This window comes from Falco cherrug, chromosome 4, assembly GCF_023634085.1.
Source record: "Falco cherrug isolate bFalChe1 chromosome 4, bFalChe1.pri, whole genome shotgun sequence".
NCBI lineage: Eukaryota > Metazoa > Chordata > Aves > Falconiformes > Falconidae > Falco > Falco cherrug.
In genome coordinates this window covers 57,991,486-58,012,042 of record NC_073700.1, presented here as the reverse complement: position 1 = coordinate 58,012,042, position 20,557 = coordinate 57,991,486, and the positions used below count along the sequence as shown (strand labels likewise).

General features: G+C 42.6%; 1 protein-coding gene across 4 annotated transcripts in view; it reads left to right on the top strand.

Moving 5' to 3' along the window:
• Window positions 1–20,557, top strand: part of PRKAG2 (protein kinase AMP-activated non-catalytic subunit gamma 2) — a 223,847-nt gene that overhangs the window by 77,038 nt on the left and 126,252 nt on the right. For all 4 annotated transcript variants that reach the window (XM_055708910.1, XM_055708911.1, XM_055708913.1 and 1 more), the window contains exon 3: window positions 3,261–3,540. In XM_055708910.1, the coding sequence (XP_055564885.1) occupies window positions 3,261–3,540 (280 nt within the window). The remainder of the gene's footprint in view (window positions 1–3,260; window positions 3,541–20,557) is intronic.

Sequence of the window (20,557 nt, the reverse complement as noted above, 5' to 3'; positions counted from 1 at the left end):
TGACTTTTGTGACAAATTCTTGTCTGACATTTTACATTTCTAGAATTAATTACTTTAGTGAGGGAAGACACCATAGTCTTTTAAAAGTGTCTCCTATCAGGGTGTCGTTGTAACCAAACAAGCATGCAAAAAAGATAACACAAAATATTAAAAGGTAACACCAGAGTGATACCTTTCTCTTAGCTTTACAAATGTAATGACTTGTCACTTTAGGAAAAATTATAATGAAATTACCATCCTGGAAACAGTCCTAAATTACAGTAGTAGTGGTGGATTTGTATATAATTAAAATGAACTTGAAAATATTCTTACTCCCCACTTTCAGGCAGTAGATTTGGCAATAGACCGATTGAAATTACAATGCAAAAGGAGGTGCCATTGCACTACTTGGTTGTTTCCTGGATTAGGTATTTGTGAAAAGGAAATGTATAAGTAGTCTCAGATGATTTACAGATGAGATTTTAGTAAAGTTAATGAGCTTTTATGAAAAAGCTATCACTTTGGGACTGTTTTACCCATTACAAAAGTGCCGTTTGTTCATGAATTTACTTATAGTTACTATAGTGTGGTTACTATACCAGGTCTCAGTCGAGGATTTGTGCCCTTATTATTCTTGATAAATACGCACTGGGAGACAGTTTGTGTGCCAGAGTGGGAATAAAGGAGATACGGTCCTCATGGCAGAATAGGTGTGTAATATGAAATGAGTCCTCATGGCAGAATAGGTGTGTAATACGAAATGAGTTCTCAAGATTGCACACAGAATCCGTTACAGAGCTGGTAAGCAAACCTGAGGCTCAGACCACTGCATTAAGCACGAAATAGTACTTTTTTCTTCTCTTATGGGTACTGCCAAGAGTCTGTTGTTGCTTTTGGTGCCCAGCGCTTCAGCCAGAATTGATGTATCTTTTCCAAAAATGTCCCTTTGAGGGCAACTGCGCCCCTAATTCATCTGCAAAAGGACAGGTATATTTTTGAGATATTTTTGTCTACACTGTCAAAAATACATATGCAGGTATAAAAAGCTGTTGTGTCACTTGCCAGACATCTCCATGCTGCGCAGAGGAGTACAGAGCGGAATTCATCAGCTGTCCAAGGCTGTGCTGGTGTGCCTCTGTGCTCTGCCTAGTGACCTGCGCTATTTGTGTCCATCTCCCAGATGAACTGCCACTTGTCTTTTAGGTTTGAAACCTTCCCAAACAGGGGGGCACGCTCTCTGCAGGCCCTTAAGCAGTTCCCACAGAGCAGGACCCATTCCAGCTCTGTCCCATCCCAAGTGGAAAGAGGAGCTGTTCCAAAATGCATGTGTAGGAGACAGGATTACGAGAAGTGGGATCCTGTGTTACAGAGGGAGCAGCTATTTGGCCATTGTGCTGCTCACACGTATTTCTACAAGTGTGTTGGACTGTGGCTAAACATTATTTTGAAAACGGAGTTAATTGCGTGTGTGATTTAAACTCAGCTGACCATTTTTGCTGGATTCATATACACAAGCCACTCACTGACCCAGAGGAGGGCATACAGAATCACTGAACGGTTTTATGTTCCACAGTCTTTCTGTTTAATATTTGTGTTAATCCAGAAAAAAAAGGGGGTTCTTTTTTCAATTTAAATGAAAAGGTGATCTTTGAGCCTAGATATTAATTAAATAACACAGACCAGCCATGTTGATTTTAGCACGAAGATTGGTTGAAAAATATCCCTGGAAAGGAGATGTGGTGGTGTTTATTGTACTACAACTATTTTTACTTCTGTGTTTGGATAGTAACATGATACATAATGCTGGCTGAAGTCTTTTGTGACTTGTTGTGTATTTAATGAGATCTACAGTAGAATATTCAGGATGTATAACTTGACAGGTAAAAATATTTTCACCTCATTCAGTAAGATTGCTATAGTTCCAACACCAAACAAGCAGGATTTGAGATGCAGGTGAACAATGGGGTTGGCAAAGCTGAGCGCTTATTTTGCAATATGCTCTCTGTGAAATGTTTGTTTGGAATGTGGAAGGAAGCTGCGTAACTTACTCATACCTATGAGGCTTTCTTTCATCTCTTCTTTCATCTAAGTCATCTTAATTAAAGATGCTGGTTTTCCCTCCCATGGCAACAACGCCCATACCTAAGTAGTTCGGGTGGCATCTTCACAAGCAGAAGTTGCCATCTGCTCCATACCTCCTGGTTTGTGTTGTGTAATTGGGAAGAGAGGAGCAGGTGTACACAGGGCTTGAAACTCAGTGGCACGTGGGCACATATGCTGTGGCCTTTGCTTATGCGTTCCCTGGAGACCTGAAACCACTAGTGCCTTTTGCCAGGATCATGGCCCTTCCTTCATGGGAAATGACCCCGCTGAAAGAGCAGCCTTATACCCACAGAAGTACTTTGTGCATCCAGAAGGAAATTAACTCCCTGTACAGCCCAGGCACAGGCAAATCCCACGGAGGTTTGAGCTCAGATTCTGTTAATTGTATAGGGGGAGATTTTAATATTTGCTCCTTTTTTTTTTTGTTTGTTTTTCTGGATTTTTATCCCACCTCACTGGGCAAGCCCACATGGTGCAGTGCTGTGCTGTGCATGGATATTCAAGCTAGCTGGAAAGCCAGCACAGGTCCCAAAAGAGATACAGCTGTTAGAAATGTCATAGTCAGGCTCGGGGACAGGATAATTAGCAGGAATGTTGTCACTCTAAAATGTTTCCTCTATTTTTGGGAGTTGCAATCCAACAGTTGTGGCTGTAGCTGGTGTCATAGAGACCTGTCAGGCACTTGGTAACTTGTGCACTGTGCTGTGTTGCATCATGTGATAGAGATTTAAGTACTGTAGATGGGTTCTTAAATTCAAGAGCCATACTTCAGGACCCTGTGTTTCCTTAATGGCAATCATTCATTGCCTTAAATAAATTCATTTCCTGTCATCTTTCAGTTGGCCAGGGAAGGAAAAGGGATGTGTGGCAAATAAAAGCCGTAGAGAAAATCCTGCATTATATGTGTGATAATAAAATGTATGCACACATGTTGATTTTTTTTTTTTGTGAAAATCAGGGCATCTTTAGGAGTAAGGGCAGCATGGAGCCCAGAGAGGTGGCACACACACATCTGCATGTCGGTGGAGGCAGGTGCTGGGGAAGGTGAGGCCTGGCTGATCCACCACCCAAATAAACAGGAGTTGACTGTGTTGAGGCAAATTCAGAGATCCAGGTGGCCTGAGCTAAACTGAATTAATGTGATTTTTCTTTTTTCTTCCTTTTTCTCTCATCCTCAGGTGGAAGAAAGCTACTCTGCCGGCAGTCCTTCAAAAGGCTTTTTCTCGAAAGGGCTCCAGAACCGACCTTCCAGCCCCGTTTCTGCCCCTGTGAGATCTAAACATAGCCCTGGCTCACCCAAAACAGTGTTCCCCTTCCCCTACCAGGAGTCTCCCCCACGCTCCCCACGCCGAATGAGCTTCAGTGGGATCTTCAGGTCGTCCTCCAAAGAGTCCTCCCCCAATTCTAACCCGTCTACCTCTCCTGGGGGCATCAAGTTTTTCTCCAGATCAAGAAAAAGTAAGAAATTGCTCATGTTATTTCAGGAAGATACACAGTACCTCTGGGCTTGGCCCATTCTTTACCTGCGGTAGTGAAGTAAGTGCAGATGAGGCATGTGCTAATTGTTCGTTATCTCTTTCACTGACCATGTGTTTTGGGTTTCTGACATGCTGGCCATTAGGGTATGACCTCTGCAGGGCCATGGACACCTATGCAGGGCTGAGGAGAGAAATCATGCTTCAAAACTTAGAAACACTTAACACAAAGCTTAGGAACACTGAAATTAGTGGGAGTTTTCTGGGTGGTTTCACTGTGGCTGGTTGGACATCAGCACCAGAGCTTGAGAACATCTGGAGATGTTCATGGGGTTTGTGGTGGAGGTGGGCACAGCAAGGGTATCACCTCGGAAGCTAAGAGAGACTCAATTCGGTAGACTCCTTAGAGAATTTTAGCTTTTTCTTTAATTGATATTTCTTTGCCCTGTTGTAGGAGGGGAAAAAGACCTTTACTGGATAGAAGTAAATGATGTGTTTCCAATTAAACAACCATTAAGGGAGTGTTTGAGCTCCTCTGCCAGAATATGAAAGGCATCATAGACCTCCATGGTTCAGAGCATTTGCCTGCTTTATATTGGGCACAAATTTTACCTCTTCAGCAGCCCATGAGCTAACACACCGTTAGGACTCAGAAATGAGCAGGATTGAGAACAAGCTTCAATTTTAAAACTTTATTGCTGAATAAAAGTTCCCAGTGCTGATCAACAAACAAAACCTGGTCTGTTCAAGGGGTTTGTGGCTATAAGAAGGGAACAGAGATACAGGGGAAAGAGAGGAATAGTATCCTGACACTGAAGGTGCTCACTTGTCAGACCACAGTGAGGTTTCCTTCTGTGAACCGAATAAATAACTCTACGATAAATTGTTGGCAAATCTCTGACATTGTAGGCGCAGAATTAGTGATGCTTATACTACATTTGGCTATATGATTCCTGCAATGTACTGATAGCTTTCAGTGACTTTTGAGTAGTTTAGAGGGACCTTCTTCTTTTTCATCATCAGAATTTCCCTTAAAGGGGTTGCTGTTAATCAGAACAAGTAATTTCATAATTAATTTTGTGCACAAGAACCACGGCTATGCAAACTCATATAGGATTTTTCTTTCTTTTTATCAGAAGTTTTGCTGCAGCTTAATTGAAATGGCATCTTTTCCAGTCTTTACCCCTCTCTAAAACACCATCAGGAGATTAAAAGTAGGAGTCAGTGATTCTGAAGGACTCCAAGTAGACTCCAGGCAGACTCCCAAGTGTCATTTCTGTTCAAGGACATTTGTTCTTCTCTGCTTGAAGTTCAAGTATGCTTTTTATTCCACTCTTTTTCAAGCCTCACAGTAATTAAAGTCTATTTAAGCTCTTTTGCTAGTCCACGTAGGCTTAAATATTGCATAGGCAGTATGCTGCTGATTGAGTACACAGAGAAGGACAGGCTGCTGCCTGAATAACAGCAATATATACTGTATAGCAAAGCCATCTTGTGACTTTTTAATCAAGTTATCCAAGCAAGTAACACTGTTTAAGTCCTAGATAGATATAACAGAATATTGAATAAAGGAATCTTCCGGTAGTCAGCAAAATTCTTTTTGATAAGGTCACATCACTTGTCACAGGAACAGGCTTGGAATGGGGCCATGCTATATTTGAGCTAACAGAAGATACCCATGACCCTGCTGCTCCAGTGGGGGTTGCAGGAATTGTGCTGGGCTTGGGTGTTCATGGTCTTTTGTTCTTAAGGCAGGAGGGGCAGCCTCTTGGAAAGGGCATGGTGATTAAAATTGGTGTTTAAATTGTAACACTTCCCATTCTGCAGCTTTTGGCAAAGCCGAACATTTCTTACCGTGTGCTTTCACATCATTTAGCTCTCTTATGGAGAGGCTAATGCAAATACATACCCTTTACTACCATGTTGAAGTAGATTTTATTCAGAATGTGCTAAAAGGGTCAGTAATGAATTACACTCTTCAGGTTTACTTGATTTAATTAAATTTTATTTAACAAAACCTTTTCAGGACTTTAAGAAATATATGGCTTAGCATTTCTGTTGTATTATGTAGTTTTTCACAAGCAAAACATTTGCATTCTGCTACTTTGCAAATAAAGAATAACCTTAGGTATTATAAACCACTAAGTTAATTGGTTACATCCCACTCCAAACAAAGTCTCTGTGGCTTGAACAGCATTTCCTGAGTGACAAGACTTCTCAGACACTCTTCAAACCAAGTATCTCAGACCGTTGCAATGATGCTGTGCTGAAGAGCTAAACCAGGATGGGGCTCCATGTTTTTGAAGGTGCATAAATTCCTCACTGCAAAAAATTGCCACAGCCTACATGATTAAAATCCCATTTTCTCGAGCAGCTTGGGATACCTGTGTTAAAAGTGAATGGGACTCAGGTTACTTTATCAGTTCTGAAACTGTGAGTGCATTGAAATCACATGGACTTGCCATGCTTGCCTGTCTTTACAGCCCTGTTGGTGTTGGGTTAATAGTATTAAAATGAAAATTAACTGTGTGCTGGGTTGTGCCAGGAGAAGCATCCCCAGCAGGTCAAGAGAAGTCATCCTCCTGCTCTGCTCAGCACTGCAGTGCCAGGTCCAGTTCTGGGCTCCCAAGTACAAGAGAGACAGGGATGTACTGGTCCAGCAAAGGGCCACTACATTGGTCATGGGATGGGGCATGTGGTGTAGGGGGAAGAAGAAGATGAAGGAGGAGAAGACCTTTTTGCTGTCGTCAGTTACATAATGGGGTTGTGGAGAAGTCAGTGCCAGGCATCTCAGGGGTGCCCAGCAAAGGGGTGGGAGGCAGAGAGGGAAACTCCAGGCAGGTGTGAGAAAAAAGTTCTTGGTGGGAGTGATAACAGCATCAGAGCAGGGGTCCAGAGAGGCTGTGAAATTGCTGCCCTTGCAGATTTTAATAAGTCAACTGGACAAAGCTCTGAGCACCCCAATTTGAAGTTGGAGCGGTGCTTTGAGCAGCAGTTGGACCAGAGGCCTCCAGTGGTCCCTCCCAGTTACAGCTCTTCTGGGAAACTGCATGGGAACCTTCCCTTTGGGTTTATAGCAAATCTGTATTTTATCCAGGCAATCTGCAATTTAAAAAAAAAAAAAAAGGCACCAGATAAAAGTTCACAGGGGCTTGGGGTATTTTTGTCCCCCACTTTATCTGAAATGAATCTGTGCTGCCCTCCATCATCATGGAGCAGTATGTGGGGGAAGTATATGCTGTCTTTGTTTTACATTACATACCCCATCTTCCCTCCACTTCCTCCTCCCACACATTGTTCAAAACACAGTCTAACCTGTTACTCTGCATATTCCTTGTTTTTCTTGGAAGCAACTTCTTCCTAGCTTGTTTTCGTTTTAAAGGCTATGTGTGGTATTCTCAGCGCTTGCTTTCCCATGTAGTTGCTCTTTTCCCAGCTAAGTTATTTTGCCTTTTGAAGGTATGCAGTTTAGGAAGGGCATTAATGGTTAGGGGAGGATGATTTTAAAACAGAAAGTGATTTGCAGATGGGAGTCTTAAAACACTTTCCACTGAAGGCTGGGAGTTTAAAGTTTTTGCTCATCTTTAATATCGTATCACTTCTGTTGGTAATAACCAAAAGCTCATCGTTGTGTCTTTTCCCTTTGGTTACCCCAGTTCAGCATCTGGTCATAACCCCATGGCTCTGAAGTGACAAAAGATTTGCCTTGAAAGGCAAAATACATTCCCACAACATGTGCTTGGCTGCCAGCCACTTCAGGTATTTTCTAAGTACAGCTTCAAAACAGTAAACGGCTTGTTGGGGCTTCACCTTTGAAAAGGCAACCACCTCTGGAAGAGGCTCTGCGGGGACCTTTTTGAGTGAGGTGTGTGTTTGGCCACTGGTGCAGCCCCTCCAGTTTGGGAAGTTCACCACAGAGAAATCCCAGACAGCTCTTTGTGCACTGAGTTTCTGTACAAGTGCTTTGAAATTTTAATTCTCAACTTTTTTAATCTCTTTTTTTTTGTCTGAGAATTTCTTTGCAACAGTACTGTTAGACCGACAATTGAAAACTGAATATGGATTTGGGATGAATTAAGCTTGGCTTTGAGGTGGTGCAGATGACTTGCTAATGCTGCTCACCCACACTAGGAAGCTTGGCAGATGCAGTCCCACCTAGCACTGCCCACCTTGCACCTCCCAAAGCCAGGCACCTTCTGCAAGCGGAGACTTGGCTTTATGGGATGTAGAGCTTAGTACCTGGGTTTTACCCATCAGCGTGGGTGCATGAGTAACTGTGGAACATTGAGCAATTACATTTTAATTGGATACAAAAAAATGAGTAAATTGGAGTGACCTGTAGAAGCAGGAGGCCGATGCTGATTTTCTAAATGTTTTTCAAGGACAACAGGAACAAAGGATGAGTGAAGAGGTGCAAGTTGAAGTCTGAGGTGCTGTGAAAAGTTAATTCAAAACTGGTGTTGTGGAACCTCTTCCCAGTTTCTTTGGGGTTTGCTCAAAGCTGCATGAACTGCTCTCATGAAGAATGACTTGGGACCTGATGGTCTAAGACGTTGTCGAGTCTTGGCTGTGATGGGTGCATTTCTCTTGTGTGCTAGTTTGTGCAAGCAGGTATAATGCCAAGAGAAAGAAGTGGCACCAATTTACTCTCAGTAAAGCAAACTGAGGTGATCCAAAGTAAATACAGGAGCACAACCTGCACTGGGAGAAAACACAGTTCAGGTTACACTTTTTCTTGCATGATCTCTCACTTCAGAACCAATACCTATACAAATAAATGAGAAAAACTTTATTTTTTTGAGTGGAAACTGGGGAGCTACCTCTACAGACAGGCTAAAATCAAGTACCCTGAATATTTTATTAAAAGTAGATGGTTGTGTGACATTTACATTATTAAAATATGTCTTTTTCCATGGGTCTGAATGCCCGATTTGAAGGTCTGCATTTTCCAGCCCTGCTTCCCCTTCCAAAACCATCAGTTCAGGTAACAGCAATATTCATGACACATTGATGGTGCTGCCAGTTTTAACAGCAAAGGAAATCAATTAAAAGGTTTCTGTTGACCTAAAGCTTTGGGATGTGGTGCATGGGATTAAAAGATAGCTCAGAATTAAAGGTTGTTTACAGAACTTTGAATCGAAGACTACACAGCTTTCAAACACCTTGAAGCTGGTGGTCAGATTTGAATCATAGTGAATTTGCACTGTATTTGAGGAAGAAAGTGTTTTCCAATATAAAGTCTTAATTTTCTGTCTTCACTTAAGAATTTTTCTCCTTCTGAAATGCAATACTATTAACTGTGACACCTAAAATAATCCATAAGGAGGGCTCCTCGTACTCCAGTAATAAAGGACCAGATAGCAATTTTTTCAGAAGACTGTGAGATTCAATACAGAATGGTTGTCATATATTTTATGCATTCTAATAATTTATTTTCTTGGAGATCATCTTGTGGTTAGACTACATCCTCTGTAAGAAAAGCTTATGACTGTGCTAATTCTTACCCATAGATGGAGCACGTAGCTCTCATTTGCGAGAGCCCAGGGAAGAAATAAGGAAAAAAAACCCTGCAGGGTTTCATGTTGCCACATTCAGCTCTGCTCCCTTGAAGGCCTCCTATCTGTGGCTGATCTGTGCTAAAACTTTTCTTCAAACTTTAAACTGAAATCCTTTCCCCTCCAAGATTTTACTCCATATTTGTGACATTTAGATAACAACTTGCAGCGAAGTGGAGTTTAGTCCAAGCCAGGCTGTTGTGGAGGGTTGGCAGCTGGGCGCAGGCGTTTCATGTACCGTTGGCTCAAGCTATTTCCCACTGTTACTCTTTAGGAATACCTTCCCATGGCACTCAGTGCTGTGATGAGATGTCCTCCCTCGTGCCAGCTGCTGGAGTCTATATTTGGATTTTTCTTTGCTGAATTGATAAATTCATCTGTAGTCTTGGACTCTTCCAGCCTTTGGACCACAACTGTAGAGAACCATCAGTTATACCCTGCATTGGGATGCTGAACAGCTTCCACTTCCATCTCCAGTTTTTCATCTGTGTTCACCATCCTCCTGCCTTCTGAACAGGCAGGGGGGTGGGATGCCAGAGGGAAAGGCCATGAGGCAGCTTTGATTTCTGGTTGTGACTATCCTCGCCATGCGGGTTGAGGAAGGATGGGGCTGCTCAGTCCAGGTTCAGCTTGGGAGGGTGTTGTAGACTCTTCCACTGTCATCCCATAAAACCTAGGAAAGGAGTAGAGATGTTTGTCTTGCTTTAATTTCCAGTACTGCTGTGCAAAAACATGTGATCATAATTTTTGAAGCATGCTTTGCCCACAGAGGCAGACGGAGGGACCGACACTGTTCATTTTGGTCTTGTCTACACTGGAAAAATTACTTTGTGCAGACAACATGTGTCAGCAAGGCTGCAGCCAAGCTGGTGCAGCACACAGCTTTGTATGGCCAAAGACCAGCACCATTTCCTCTGCCAGTTACTGACATCTGCTGTCAGCAGCAGGTCATTTTTCGGGTTAAAATGTGCCTATGGTAGTTGGTTTTAGTTTATTTGGAGATAACTTTCAAAATGCTTCCCATTTCACCTTAGTTTCCCATGGTCAGTGTTATGTGCATCGGTGGAGTACATACGGTATGGTTTTACATTCTTCACCACTCTTTCTAGGCAAGAAGGATTTTTCAGACTATCTTCAAATTGCTAATGATTTAGGTGCAATGATACAAAAAAAAAAAAAAAAGTTTTTTAATCTCTGACTGTCATCTGTAGAGTATTGGACAGACCTGCAACCAGATTAATTCATTATCTTCTACCTCTTCCCTGGGTTTTGAACTATGGAACATGCTATAAATGATGAGACTTTTAAATAACAACAAAGTTGTTATTTCTTGTGATGCATAGATAAGACCTTAGTTTTGTATTTGCTCTTCTAAAGACTGCTGCTGGCATGCAAGGGAAATAGAAATGACAGTTTGTACATCTCCAAAGGTTGATGAACCCTGGTGGCCTTTCACTGCTGGTCTTCTTTGTGTCCTTTGATAAGAGAGGTCTGCAGGCAGGTGACTTTGTTTCTCCACAGGTAGTAACGTAAACAACACTAAAGCTAAAGAGAGTTTTGAAGTATCACAGGAAATCATTTGGAAATAAATAGGGGGGAGGGTGTGTGGTTGTGGGTTGTTGGTTTTTTAGCCTATCTTAGTTTGAAAATCCAGGAATACATGTAGAGGCAGATTCTCAAACATATTTATCTGTCTGTTTTCCATTTAAATCAATCATTTCAGAATTTCATCTCGAAGCAAGTATTTGGTTATAAGTGCTAGAGAAATGCTGTTTATTTTAGTAGGTTTGTACACACGTTTAATGTTAAGTATATTGTTTTATTTGAATGTTCATGAATACTTGTCATGATCCCATTGAAAATGCATTGTGCTTCCAAGCTCTTTCGATATGTTTTTAGAGTCTGAAGTATTATTGATCACTTAAGCTATCAGATCCAAGCTTTACAGATGGGTTCTCAGCTTCTTAAAAAGTCCATGGAATTAAGAAGTCCCTCAAAAATGGGCTGAATAAACATGATAAATGTTGAAACAATCAGTTTTCTGATCAGGAAATATGTGGAATGAAAGAACCTGATCACAAGGCAGAAAATTGCATGGTTTAGGGAATACAGTATGTGTAGTAGAGTAAGTAAAGTACAGCTAAACCCCAGGCTCGGTCCAGCAGCCTGTAGCTCTTATGTAGCCCTTGTTGGGTCAGTGGGACTTTGGCTGAGCTTGGACTGAATGAAAACACTGATTTTAAAATTAAAATAAAAATCTTAATAATGACGGTAAATTGCTGTGCATTGTGAGAGTGAATAGGGCCATGTGTTGAGCACTCTCATGTCTCAATTTATGGGCACTGTGGAAAATAGCCTTTGCTTTATGCAGCCCTGGGGGCTATGAAAGCATCTTGAAGGGGAGCCCTGGTGATAACCAGTGAAGAGACTGAAAGGGTTTTAAAGACTTCACACGGACTCTGCTACTTGCCTGCATGGATTACTAGATTTGTTCCCTGGTTTCACTTGTGTATTTTGTTTTCCCATGGACCATAAGGCCAAGTGAAGATAACATTCCCATTTGTATGGGAAGTAAGTGTGGAAAGAGACCACAGTGAGAAGAGATTGCAGTCTTGTAGCTGAGCTGGTATAAACCATCACATGCGCTTCCAGCATCTGCTTTAGCACCACATCACTTCCAGAAGTCACTGCCAGAGTCGTGAGTTGGGCAAGGAGAGCCTGTAGCATCCATTTTGATTTGGTCAGGGGCTGGAGCACCTTATAGCAACGTCTGTAGTGATCATCTAGCTGTGGAGTCATCGCTGACCCATTTGGTCTATACGGCAAATTTAAATGCAGGTTGGTTGTTACTGGGAGGAGGAGATGTGGAAGAACCAAGAAAGTATCTTCTAGTATAAAGCTGTGCATGGTGCCAGTTCTAGGATTTTTTTCCCCATTGCCATGCTAAGTCAAATGAATATCAGTCTGAATTAGGAGATCTCACAAGAAGCTCTTTTGTACTTAAGTCTGACAGAAGTGAAAGGGCTGTGGAAATGGTGTAATACCAACGCTATGTTAACGTCACTGATCTAACTAATTCCTGTACTCCTGAATCAGTGTAGTGGAGCTAAGTCTTTCCATGCTGCTCTATTTGACTAAAGTAATCTCACATTTCCTTTGTCAAAGCAAAGTGAAACAAAGATGCCGCTGTTTAAAATGAATTGGTTTAGGATTTTCTAGCCTAGTGAGTTAATTGGTCTGGGGGTTATTGTGATTAAAATAATGAACACATCAGCTAAAGGAGGGTAGAAGTCTTTTGTTCTTAACATAAAACAAAAAGAGGACAGGCAAGGTCTTTTACTTATGTCAGAAAATGAGTCTTGGGTCTAATTTTTGGACGCTGACCTATGCATGGTTCCCACCTATCAGAACCTTTAAAGAAATCTGTTTGATAATATGTGTGAGCCACTAACTGTTATTGCAGGTGCTTTGTTAATCCAGCAAAACTTCTGACAAGCTTCCCTAGCACAGCGTGGGACGTCGTGAATGAAGGATGACACCATGCAAAGGATCCAATTCAGGTTCATGAAAGCATTTTATCACTCAGAGGCATACACATGCATGTTAGCTGGAGGTCCATGCTCCACAAAATTTGCATCATTTTTGGATTTGCACGATGGGGGTTGTAAAATGCTCGGAAGCCCTGTCTGTGCTGTGCTAGCCTGTGTATGAAACGGCTTATGTTGCAAAGTGGGTGTGTGGATGCTCTACAAAGTACAGTGCAAAGGATGGGGCAGTGAAGTGAGGATTCATGGTGGGTACAGTGTGGAGCTATGGTAAGCAAAACTGTTGTAGTGAATGTAATTTTGAGAGTAACTGCTGAATAGAGAGACCTTTCTGAAGGGGAGATTGTAGCCTGTAGAGTTGACCGTACACTACCAGTGATAATCTGTAACTGGTGTTCTCCCCAGGTTGACTTTCTCTTTAGTCCATTTTCTGGATGTTAGAATTTGGTATCCAGCTAAACAGCTAAACCAGCCAATCTCCAGAGCCTTGCTGGAAAGGTCCAAATGTGAGAACTAACTGATTGGTGACAATCCTATAACCAGCATTGGTGGCTGACAAATGACAAATCTAAAGCCAGCAAGGAGCTTACAAAGGTCCCTGTGCCTGGGAGCTCTAGGATGGATCAATAAACGTAACTGCCTTCTCTTCCCACCAGAGATGGCTGGTTCTAGCATGGGGCACTGCGTGTTTAATGAAATCTAAATTTTCTTATTTCAGCTTTAAAACAAAAATAATGGGTTGTGAATTGTTTAGGGGTTTGTGTGTGGCTTGTTGGTTTTTTTAAGAAATTGGTTGCTTTTTCTATAGGCTTTCTGCTATGTCCTTTTCTGTCATAGTTCACCCAGTATTTGAAGGCTGTTCTCTGTCTTTAAAAAAATCTTGTCTTAGATCATGGAAAATATTAATCTGTGTGTACTTGATATGCGAAACAAGTACTCTGAGTCTTTGATGATCAGCCATTAAAACACCTCAGTTTCTTAGTTAAATTATTTTGAAATTTGCCTTGGGGTTCCTATAAGCACACTTTATTGGTAGTGGTTTGTGACTGCAGTGGTTTATAATGGAATTTCTTTGTAGTTTGCTTCTTGCAGCATCCCCTGCTGCTTATGGCTCTCTGAGCCTGAAATATAAGTGCAGCTTTGAAAGCCCCACGGAGGTGTGTGACACAGGACTGTGGTGACAAGTCCCTGCCGGTAGCTATGCCAGACAGTGCCACACTGTGCAAGCCCAAACTGCATCTCCCTGGGAGCTCCTATACGACTGTGAAACGTAGGTGCCCTCCTGTGGGCATCCTGCTGCTTCTCCTTGCTGTATGGACAGGCTGGGATTACCTTGCCTGCCTGGAGATGCTTTGGCTTGGGTTTTGAGCAGGATGCTAAGGACCTTTTATTATGCTTTCTCTTTTTCTTTTTTCCTTTTTTTTCACTTTCTAAACCCATTCAAACAGCAGGGTCTAAAAGCATCCTTCCCTCCAACCTGTGTAACAGCAGTAATTTCAGCAGTTGTTCAGGAAACAACTCCTTTCCTCATCCCAGGAGAGTTTGCCATTGCCCTCAGGTCAGGATATGGCCCTCAATATCAAGATAGACTTTTAATTGAATTGACAAATGCACGGACCCTAATGCAATTCATTTTTGGCTGGGGAAGGCATGTGAAGATAAGCCATTAATTATATATTCTTCAACAAACCCTGTTATTTGGGAATCCTGAGTGTTTCCTTTCAGGGTCACTGTGAATGTATCTGCCTCGTTGCCTGCCTGAGCCGGGCAGAAGGCTTGGTGTCAGATTTGTTTGCTTAACCTCAGTATAAGATTTCCATAGCTCTTCATGTTCACAGTCATTCCACAGAGCTGTTCAAGGGTGAGAGGACTGCGCTTGGCAACCTGAGCTGTAACTCCAACGGGATGATGCTCTTTGCAGTTATGCAGTTGCTCCAATTCCTTTCACATGCCAACGTGCCCCCCATAGTTCCGAACAGCTGGAGACCAAAACTGGCTTCAATCCATGCAGAATAAAAATCCACATCTAAATGCTAGGAAGGTCAAGACTTTCTAGAGAGAGGGTGAAAGAACTGCACGTGAGCTAATGCTTAATACTGGAACGAGAGTAGCTACAGGTGGCAAATACTGCCCATGTTATTTATTCTGTGTTTGGCATCTATATTAAGTGCCTGCCTTCTTCATGTTTGCTAGAGAAGGGGTGAGCTTGGCCATGGGGGGTGCACCTTGAAGGATTTCTGAAAGACAAGGAAAATAAATGGCAGCTGAAACGTGTAATAAACAGGTAATAAAAATGTGCTTTTGGCACGGGAGTCCTCAGCAAGGCAGCACTGGCCTAAACTTGTTTAGGAGAGCAAACCTCAACAATGAATCAACATGAACATTTAGATGAGCAGTTAGCTGATTTTTTTCATCTTTTAGAAGAAAGTATTGCTCCTTTCACCAAAGCTAATTAAAATGTGGTTTCTACCCCTGTGAAGGTCAAATTCTACTGTATTATGTGTATTGAAACACAATCTGATTTACAACATCTGACTTTCTCAGTGACACAGGGGAAGATTTGACCATTGGGCTCTGAACAGTGGAACAATTTCCAGATTTGGGTGCCTGAAGTTAACAGTATAAATCCTTGCTGAGATACCTAAACCAGTTGAAGGGGGCCTTCTTAATTAAAAAAAAAAACCACAAAAACCAACAAAACAACAAAAAAACAAAACAAGGAAAAGAGAAGAAAAAAGGAAATATTTTGACTGATTTCAACAATATTTGCTTGTCAACCCTATGAAGTTGGTAAACAATGAGGAGTAGTTTTCTTCGTGGGGATCTAAGTTTTACTGTGTTAGGTTTTATCCTTTAAATCCACAGGGAAGCCTTTCCTTCCAATGCAATCAAAGACACAGTCGTTGACAAAAGCCTAATTATGTCCCTTCCTTCCTCAAAAATGTAAATAGTAAGTAATGAGGATTATCACCAATCTGACATCTTGTACGTTCACTGGCGTTCGCGGAAATCTTTCAAGCAAGTGGTGGGGATTAATGCAAACCAGTTTGTACAGCTGTCTAGATTTCCTTGGATCAGAAGCCCAGACTGCAGAAGAATACATGGATTATCAGCAAATACTTACTAGTGGCAAGGGAATACAGGCAGGGAGAGATGTTCTGAATTTAGAGAAATTGTCAGAGCCATGGCTATGGGGTAATAGGTATGGGCTTTGTTGCAGTAGTTAGAAACATTTTTCTTTTTCCATGTGGTTCATTGTTGTGGAAACGAAGACCAAGAAAGAGATGGAGATTTAGCATTTTTCTTAATTACATTGATGTATTCCTTTGTGATGAGCCATAATTTGTTCCATATTATTTAACTAATGTGGACTTATGCTCCAGTATTATCCAGACCAGGTGAAGAATGTGTTAAATGTATTAGAGTAGGGAAATGCAAAAAAAACCCCCAAACAAATCCTAACAAAAACCCTTGTCTTATTTCTCTGTGTTACATGGAACACCTCCATGTAATGATAGTAGCACATATCCATGCAGTCAGGTCAATCCTGAAAGACAAGACCCTCCTGGACTTTGGTGGGGGTAGTGGTGTGGAGCTTCTATGCAAGGGACATTCTGAGGGAGATTTCTGCCCCATGGTGATGTTTCACTTTTTATTTTAACCACGGAGTTTTGGGGTGATGAAGGGAGGTGAAATCTCAGGTATTTTTTTGAGGGAGTAAGCCTTGGTGGAGACTCAAAGATGGTGGCTACTTTAGGATCGTCCCCAACCTCAGAGGATGGTGCTGGAGGAGCACATGGCCATTACAGAGGGTGAAATCTGGGGTTAAGGCACCTCGTTAAGTGGGGCTCTGGCAGGGGCTGGAGAAGCTCTAGGTGGCTGCAGCCACCTCAGTGACCCACGACGGCTTGTGCAGCAGCAGGATGCCACAAGTTAGAGGAGAAGGGGAGTGAAAATCTTTGGGAAACTGGCCTTAGGTCAGCTCTTGTTCCAACTGCAGTTTCTTGGCATGGGTTTTGTTATTAAAGATGTGTCACTGCAATTAAATCTCATTAAAGTCAAAAAAGGCGCTGATGAGCACTGGTCAGAAGTCACACTGCTGTTAAACTGACCCATCATTTTGGGACGAGCTTTGAGGCAGCGTGTCTTGGAGCTTTGTTTGGAGTAGCTGGAACCCGCTGTGGCAATCCCAGGAAGCTTCTCCGTTGGGAAGGCCAGGATATGGAGGGAGGGAGTGTTGCCGGTGGAGGGGCTTGCAAAGCAGACAGCTGTGCCGCAGAATGGGAACCTTAAATCCACTGCATGCAGCTGCTTCCCTGGGGAGCCCAGCTGCAAACCCAGGGAGTGGGAACACCAGCAGAGCACGGACCTGCACCCGCTGTACCACACCTTTAGCCATAGTTTGGCTCTAGTTTAGCTGAGAGAGCCAAGAGAAATTCCAGCTGCCCTGGGCTGGGGGTCTTGCCTGTGCTTGGAAAAGAAATTTGGAGAGCATGATTCCCAGGATTCACACCATCATTTTTACTCTTCTGTTGCATTTTGTATTTAAGAAGAGGTGTGCAGCTGGGAGGAGGTGAGTTTTTCTCATGAACTTGTGCATGTTCAGTGTGAGCATCCTGGCACTGCCTCCATGCACCAGCTTTTGCGTCTTCAGACCATCCAAGTGCTCTCTCTTATGGTTGCCAGCCACAAGAGGCTTAGGGAAGTGGTGAAAGGCATGGCCACAAAACGAGCCTGTCAAGTCATCTCCACCATTATTTCTACTGCCTATCGCTTTGTCCATTCCATTTTTAAAGGTGAAGAGACATATTTTTAAGGGCTTGTTTCTGTTTCAAGCTTTCCATCTGTTTTTTGATGGCATCAGTCGTTTTTCCATGTAAATTTTTTACCAGTGGTTAAATTGCAGGATTGGGAGTGGTACAATGGAAAGGTGTCTTCTCCTCCCTGCAGAGCTGTTGAAGCCAGCACAGTGTCCAAAAATCTCATGTCTGCTACTGCTATGATGAGAGGAGAAACAGAATTACACAGCATAGGTGAACCTCACATGTTCACTGCTTTGTGATTGGCATCAGTTGGAAGGAGTTACAAGGTTGTGGTACACACTCTTGTTGCATTCAAGCTTTATTTACTCTCTTGAGGTGATGCTGTCACAATGTTGAGTGTTATGATACGTGGAGGTTTTTTGAAGGAGCAATTGCAAGGAGCAGAAGAATATGCTTTTTGCTTCAGCATGGCTAAACTGTGTCATTCCCCAGTGCAGAAGGGCTCTGCAGGAATGGGGCACTGATTTTTGGGGTGGGATTGTTGAAAGAGAGTTAGCTGCTTGTATGTTCAAGGCATGTGACATTAAGTAAATAAAACAAGTGGCATTAAAGAAAGTATCTGAAAAGCACGTCATTTCCTTTGGAAGATAACCCCATAGGATGCTGAAATCTGCTGCTGCAGAGCACTGGGATAACAGCATCATTCCTCACTTAGGAACCGTGTTGGGGACCAGCCTGGAAAAATGATCTGCAGTGAATTTTTTTTCACTTCTCTGCCATCCAGCTGCCAGGAAGGGGAGTTTAGTGCTGTATTTTATGTATGCACTTTGGCCCTGTTTCTGTTTCTGCCAGAAGCTCTCTCTCATGTCTTTCCAAATTCTTTACCATAAAAGATAGTAAAACACTACAGCACTTCACTAAATGGCATCCAGAGCTGTTTCTTCAAACACTAAGGCACAACTCAGACTGGGAGCAGGGCAGCAGTAAGGGGAAAGACTTGGGAAAATTTGTTGCTCTTCAGAGTAGCTGGATTTTTGCCATCAGTGAAAACCTGGACTCCATCCACTGTAACAAAAAATTAGCAGGTACTTAATAATGCTCTTTTTTTCCCAAGACTCCGTGGATACCCACCAGTAATGATTTACTGTAAGCATTCCCTGAAAAGCAATGTTAAATCTCGCTGCCTTCTGCTTTGGAGGTCACAGAGAGACAGCTGAGCAAGCCTCGGCAGTGGCAAGTGCAAAGCACAAAATACTGTCATTGGGCCATGGTAAAGAAGGAGCCAAGTCTTAATCACATAAACAGATTCTCATATACTTTTGCCATGCTATTTTATAAAGTGCTTATATAACTGAAAAGATTAACGTTGGACAAAGAAGGCTAGAAAAATATCTTTGTGGCTTCTTATTTATGGCGTTACTACGGTTGAGGAATTAGTTTGCATTCTACAAAGCCAGAAAGTGGGGGAGGAGAGAGAGAAGGGATCTGAATAAGGACAGATATTTGCACGGCTCTCAGAATGTTAAAGAAAAACTAAAATCCCGAGGAGTTACTGCTGTCAAATGCAGGCAGTCAGTCCTGGAGCAGGACTCAGTATCCAGGCAACGTCAACATTTTTTGTTAAGCTACTGCCAGTGCTGCTGACAGCTTTTGCCAGTTTATGGTCACATTAAAAAAAGAAAATGCCTGACATCACTGAAATTCTTAGAAATTAGTTTCTCATCCAGCCAGCAGGTGTAAGGCTCAGCAACACATGGCACATGCACATCTTGTAAAAGTTCAGAGAGGAAAAATACTTTGATGAGTTCATGGCTAGGAAGGTGTGTGGTTCCTTGTTTCTCGCTAAACTTGGCACTTCCTTTCCCCCTAAATTTCTTATCCTCTCCCTTGGACACAGATACTTACTGTGTGTTAGGGAATGGATTACATTTGATCAAGCCATTTATAAGCAACTTCTGCTGCTGTACTATAGATTGCAGGATTAGAGGAGCCCTTTGCTGTGCTAAGAAAGATTCCACATCAGCTTTCCTGGTTCTTTTTGCATTGTGCAAAAGCCAAGAGGCTAAATGAGGTTAGAAACATCATTAATATGCTAATAACATTAATATGTGAAGGGAAGAAGCCCTTGCATTTACAGTCTTACAAGGGTAAGGTGGGACTGATGGGTACAGAATATGTACAGCCTGGTGGGCTCGGTACTGCAAGGCTGTAGGGACCATGCTGCAGGACAGGTAAAGAAAGGACACTGGTTTGCTGCGTCCACTTACTGAAAAGCAAGTATTTTTGTGCTGGAAGTGTTAATACAGTGAAGCTGAACCTTTTCTTGCAGCTGAGATGAGATGGGGAGCCAGCCTCGTTCTTTGGTGTAGACCAGTGCAGGAGCACTGAGTGCTGTCCAGGCACAGCTGCATGTTTTGCGCTCCAGGAGCAAAAGCAAAACCTTCTTTCACCTTGGGAAGTGCCTGGTGATGGTGACAAAGAAAAGATCTGTAAGACACGTGGAGCTTCTCAGTCATTAATGTCAAGTGACACAAAAACCCAGTAAAAGTCATTGCTAAAGTGAAGTTGGTTAGCTTGCTGCTCACTAAGTAGCTAAGCACATTAGGAGGAGATGCAGGGGGAGCCGCTAAGCTGCAGAAAGTCCTTTGAACTCTGCTGGTGCTTCACGCCTTCCCTCCCACGCCAGATTTGTGCAGGCTGTGATGTGGCAGGTTTGTGCAGGCAGAGAGGGTAAAGACCGGGGCAGGAGCATCCCCCTCTGCTGCCAGCTCCCCCAGGCTTTGTAGGCAACCCTGAGTGGATGTTCTCTGTGTTTTGGTGGAGTTCCATAAATTACTGTAGTTTAATAAGAGAGGGAATTTTATAGCAGGTGACTGTAAATAGGGAAGGCTGAAGTGTGCAGGGAGAATTTGAAGGGACTGATTTAGGCTGGTGATGCTGAAGGCTGTGACTCAAAATAAAGACCAGCAGGACCTTCCTTGTCAGTGCTGTACTTGACACAGGAGCTCATGTGATGTCTTCTAACATGTCGTGCAAGAAAAAAAAATACTTAGAAATTTACATAAAGACTTCTTGAGAAGCTCGCTTTTGCTGGGTTTTTGCTACTGAGGCCAGTGGGAGTCTGGTCTCTTTGGCCA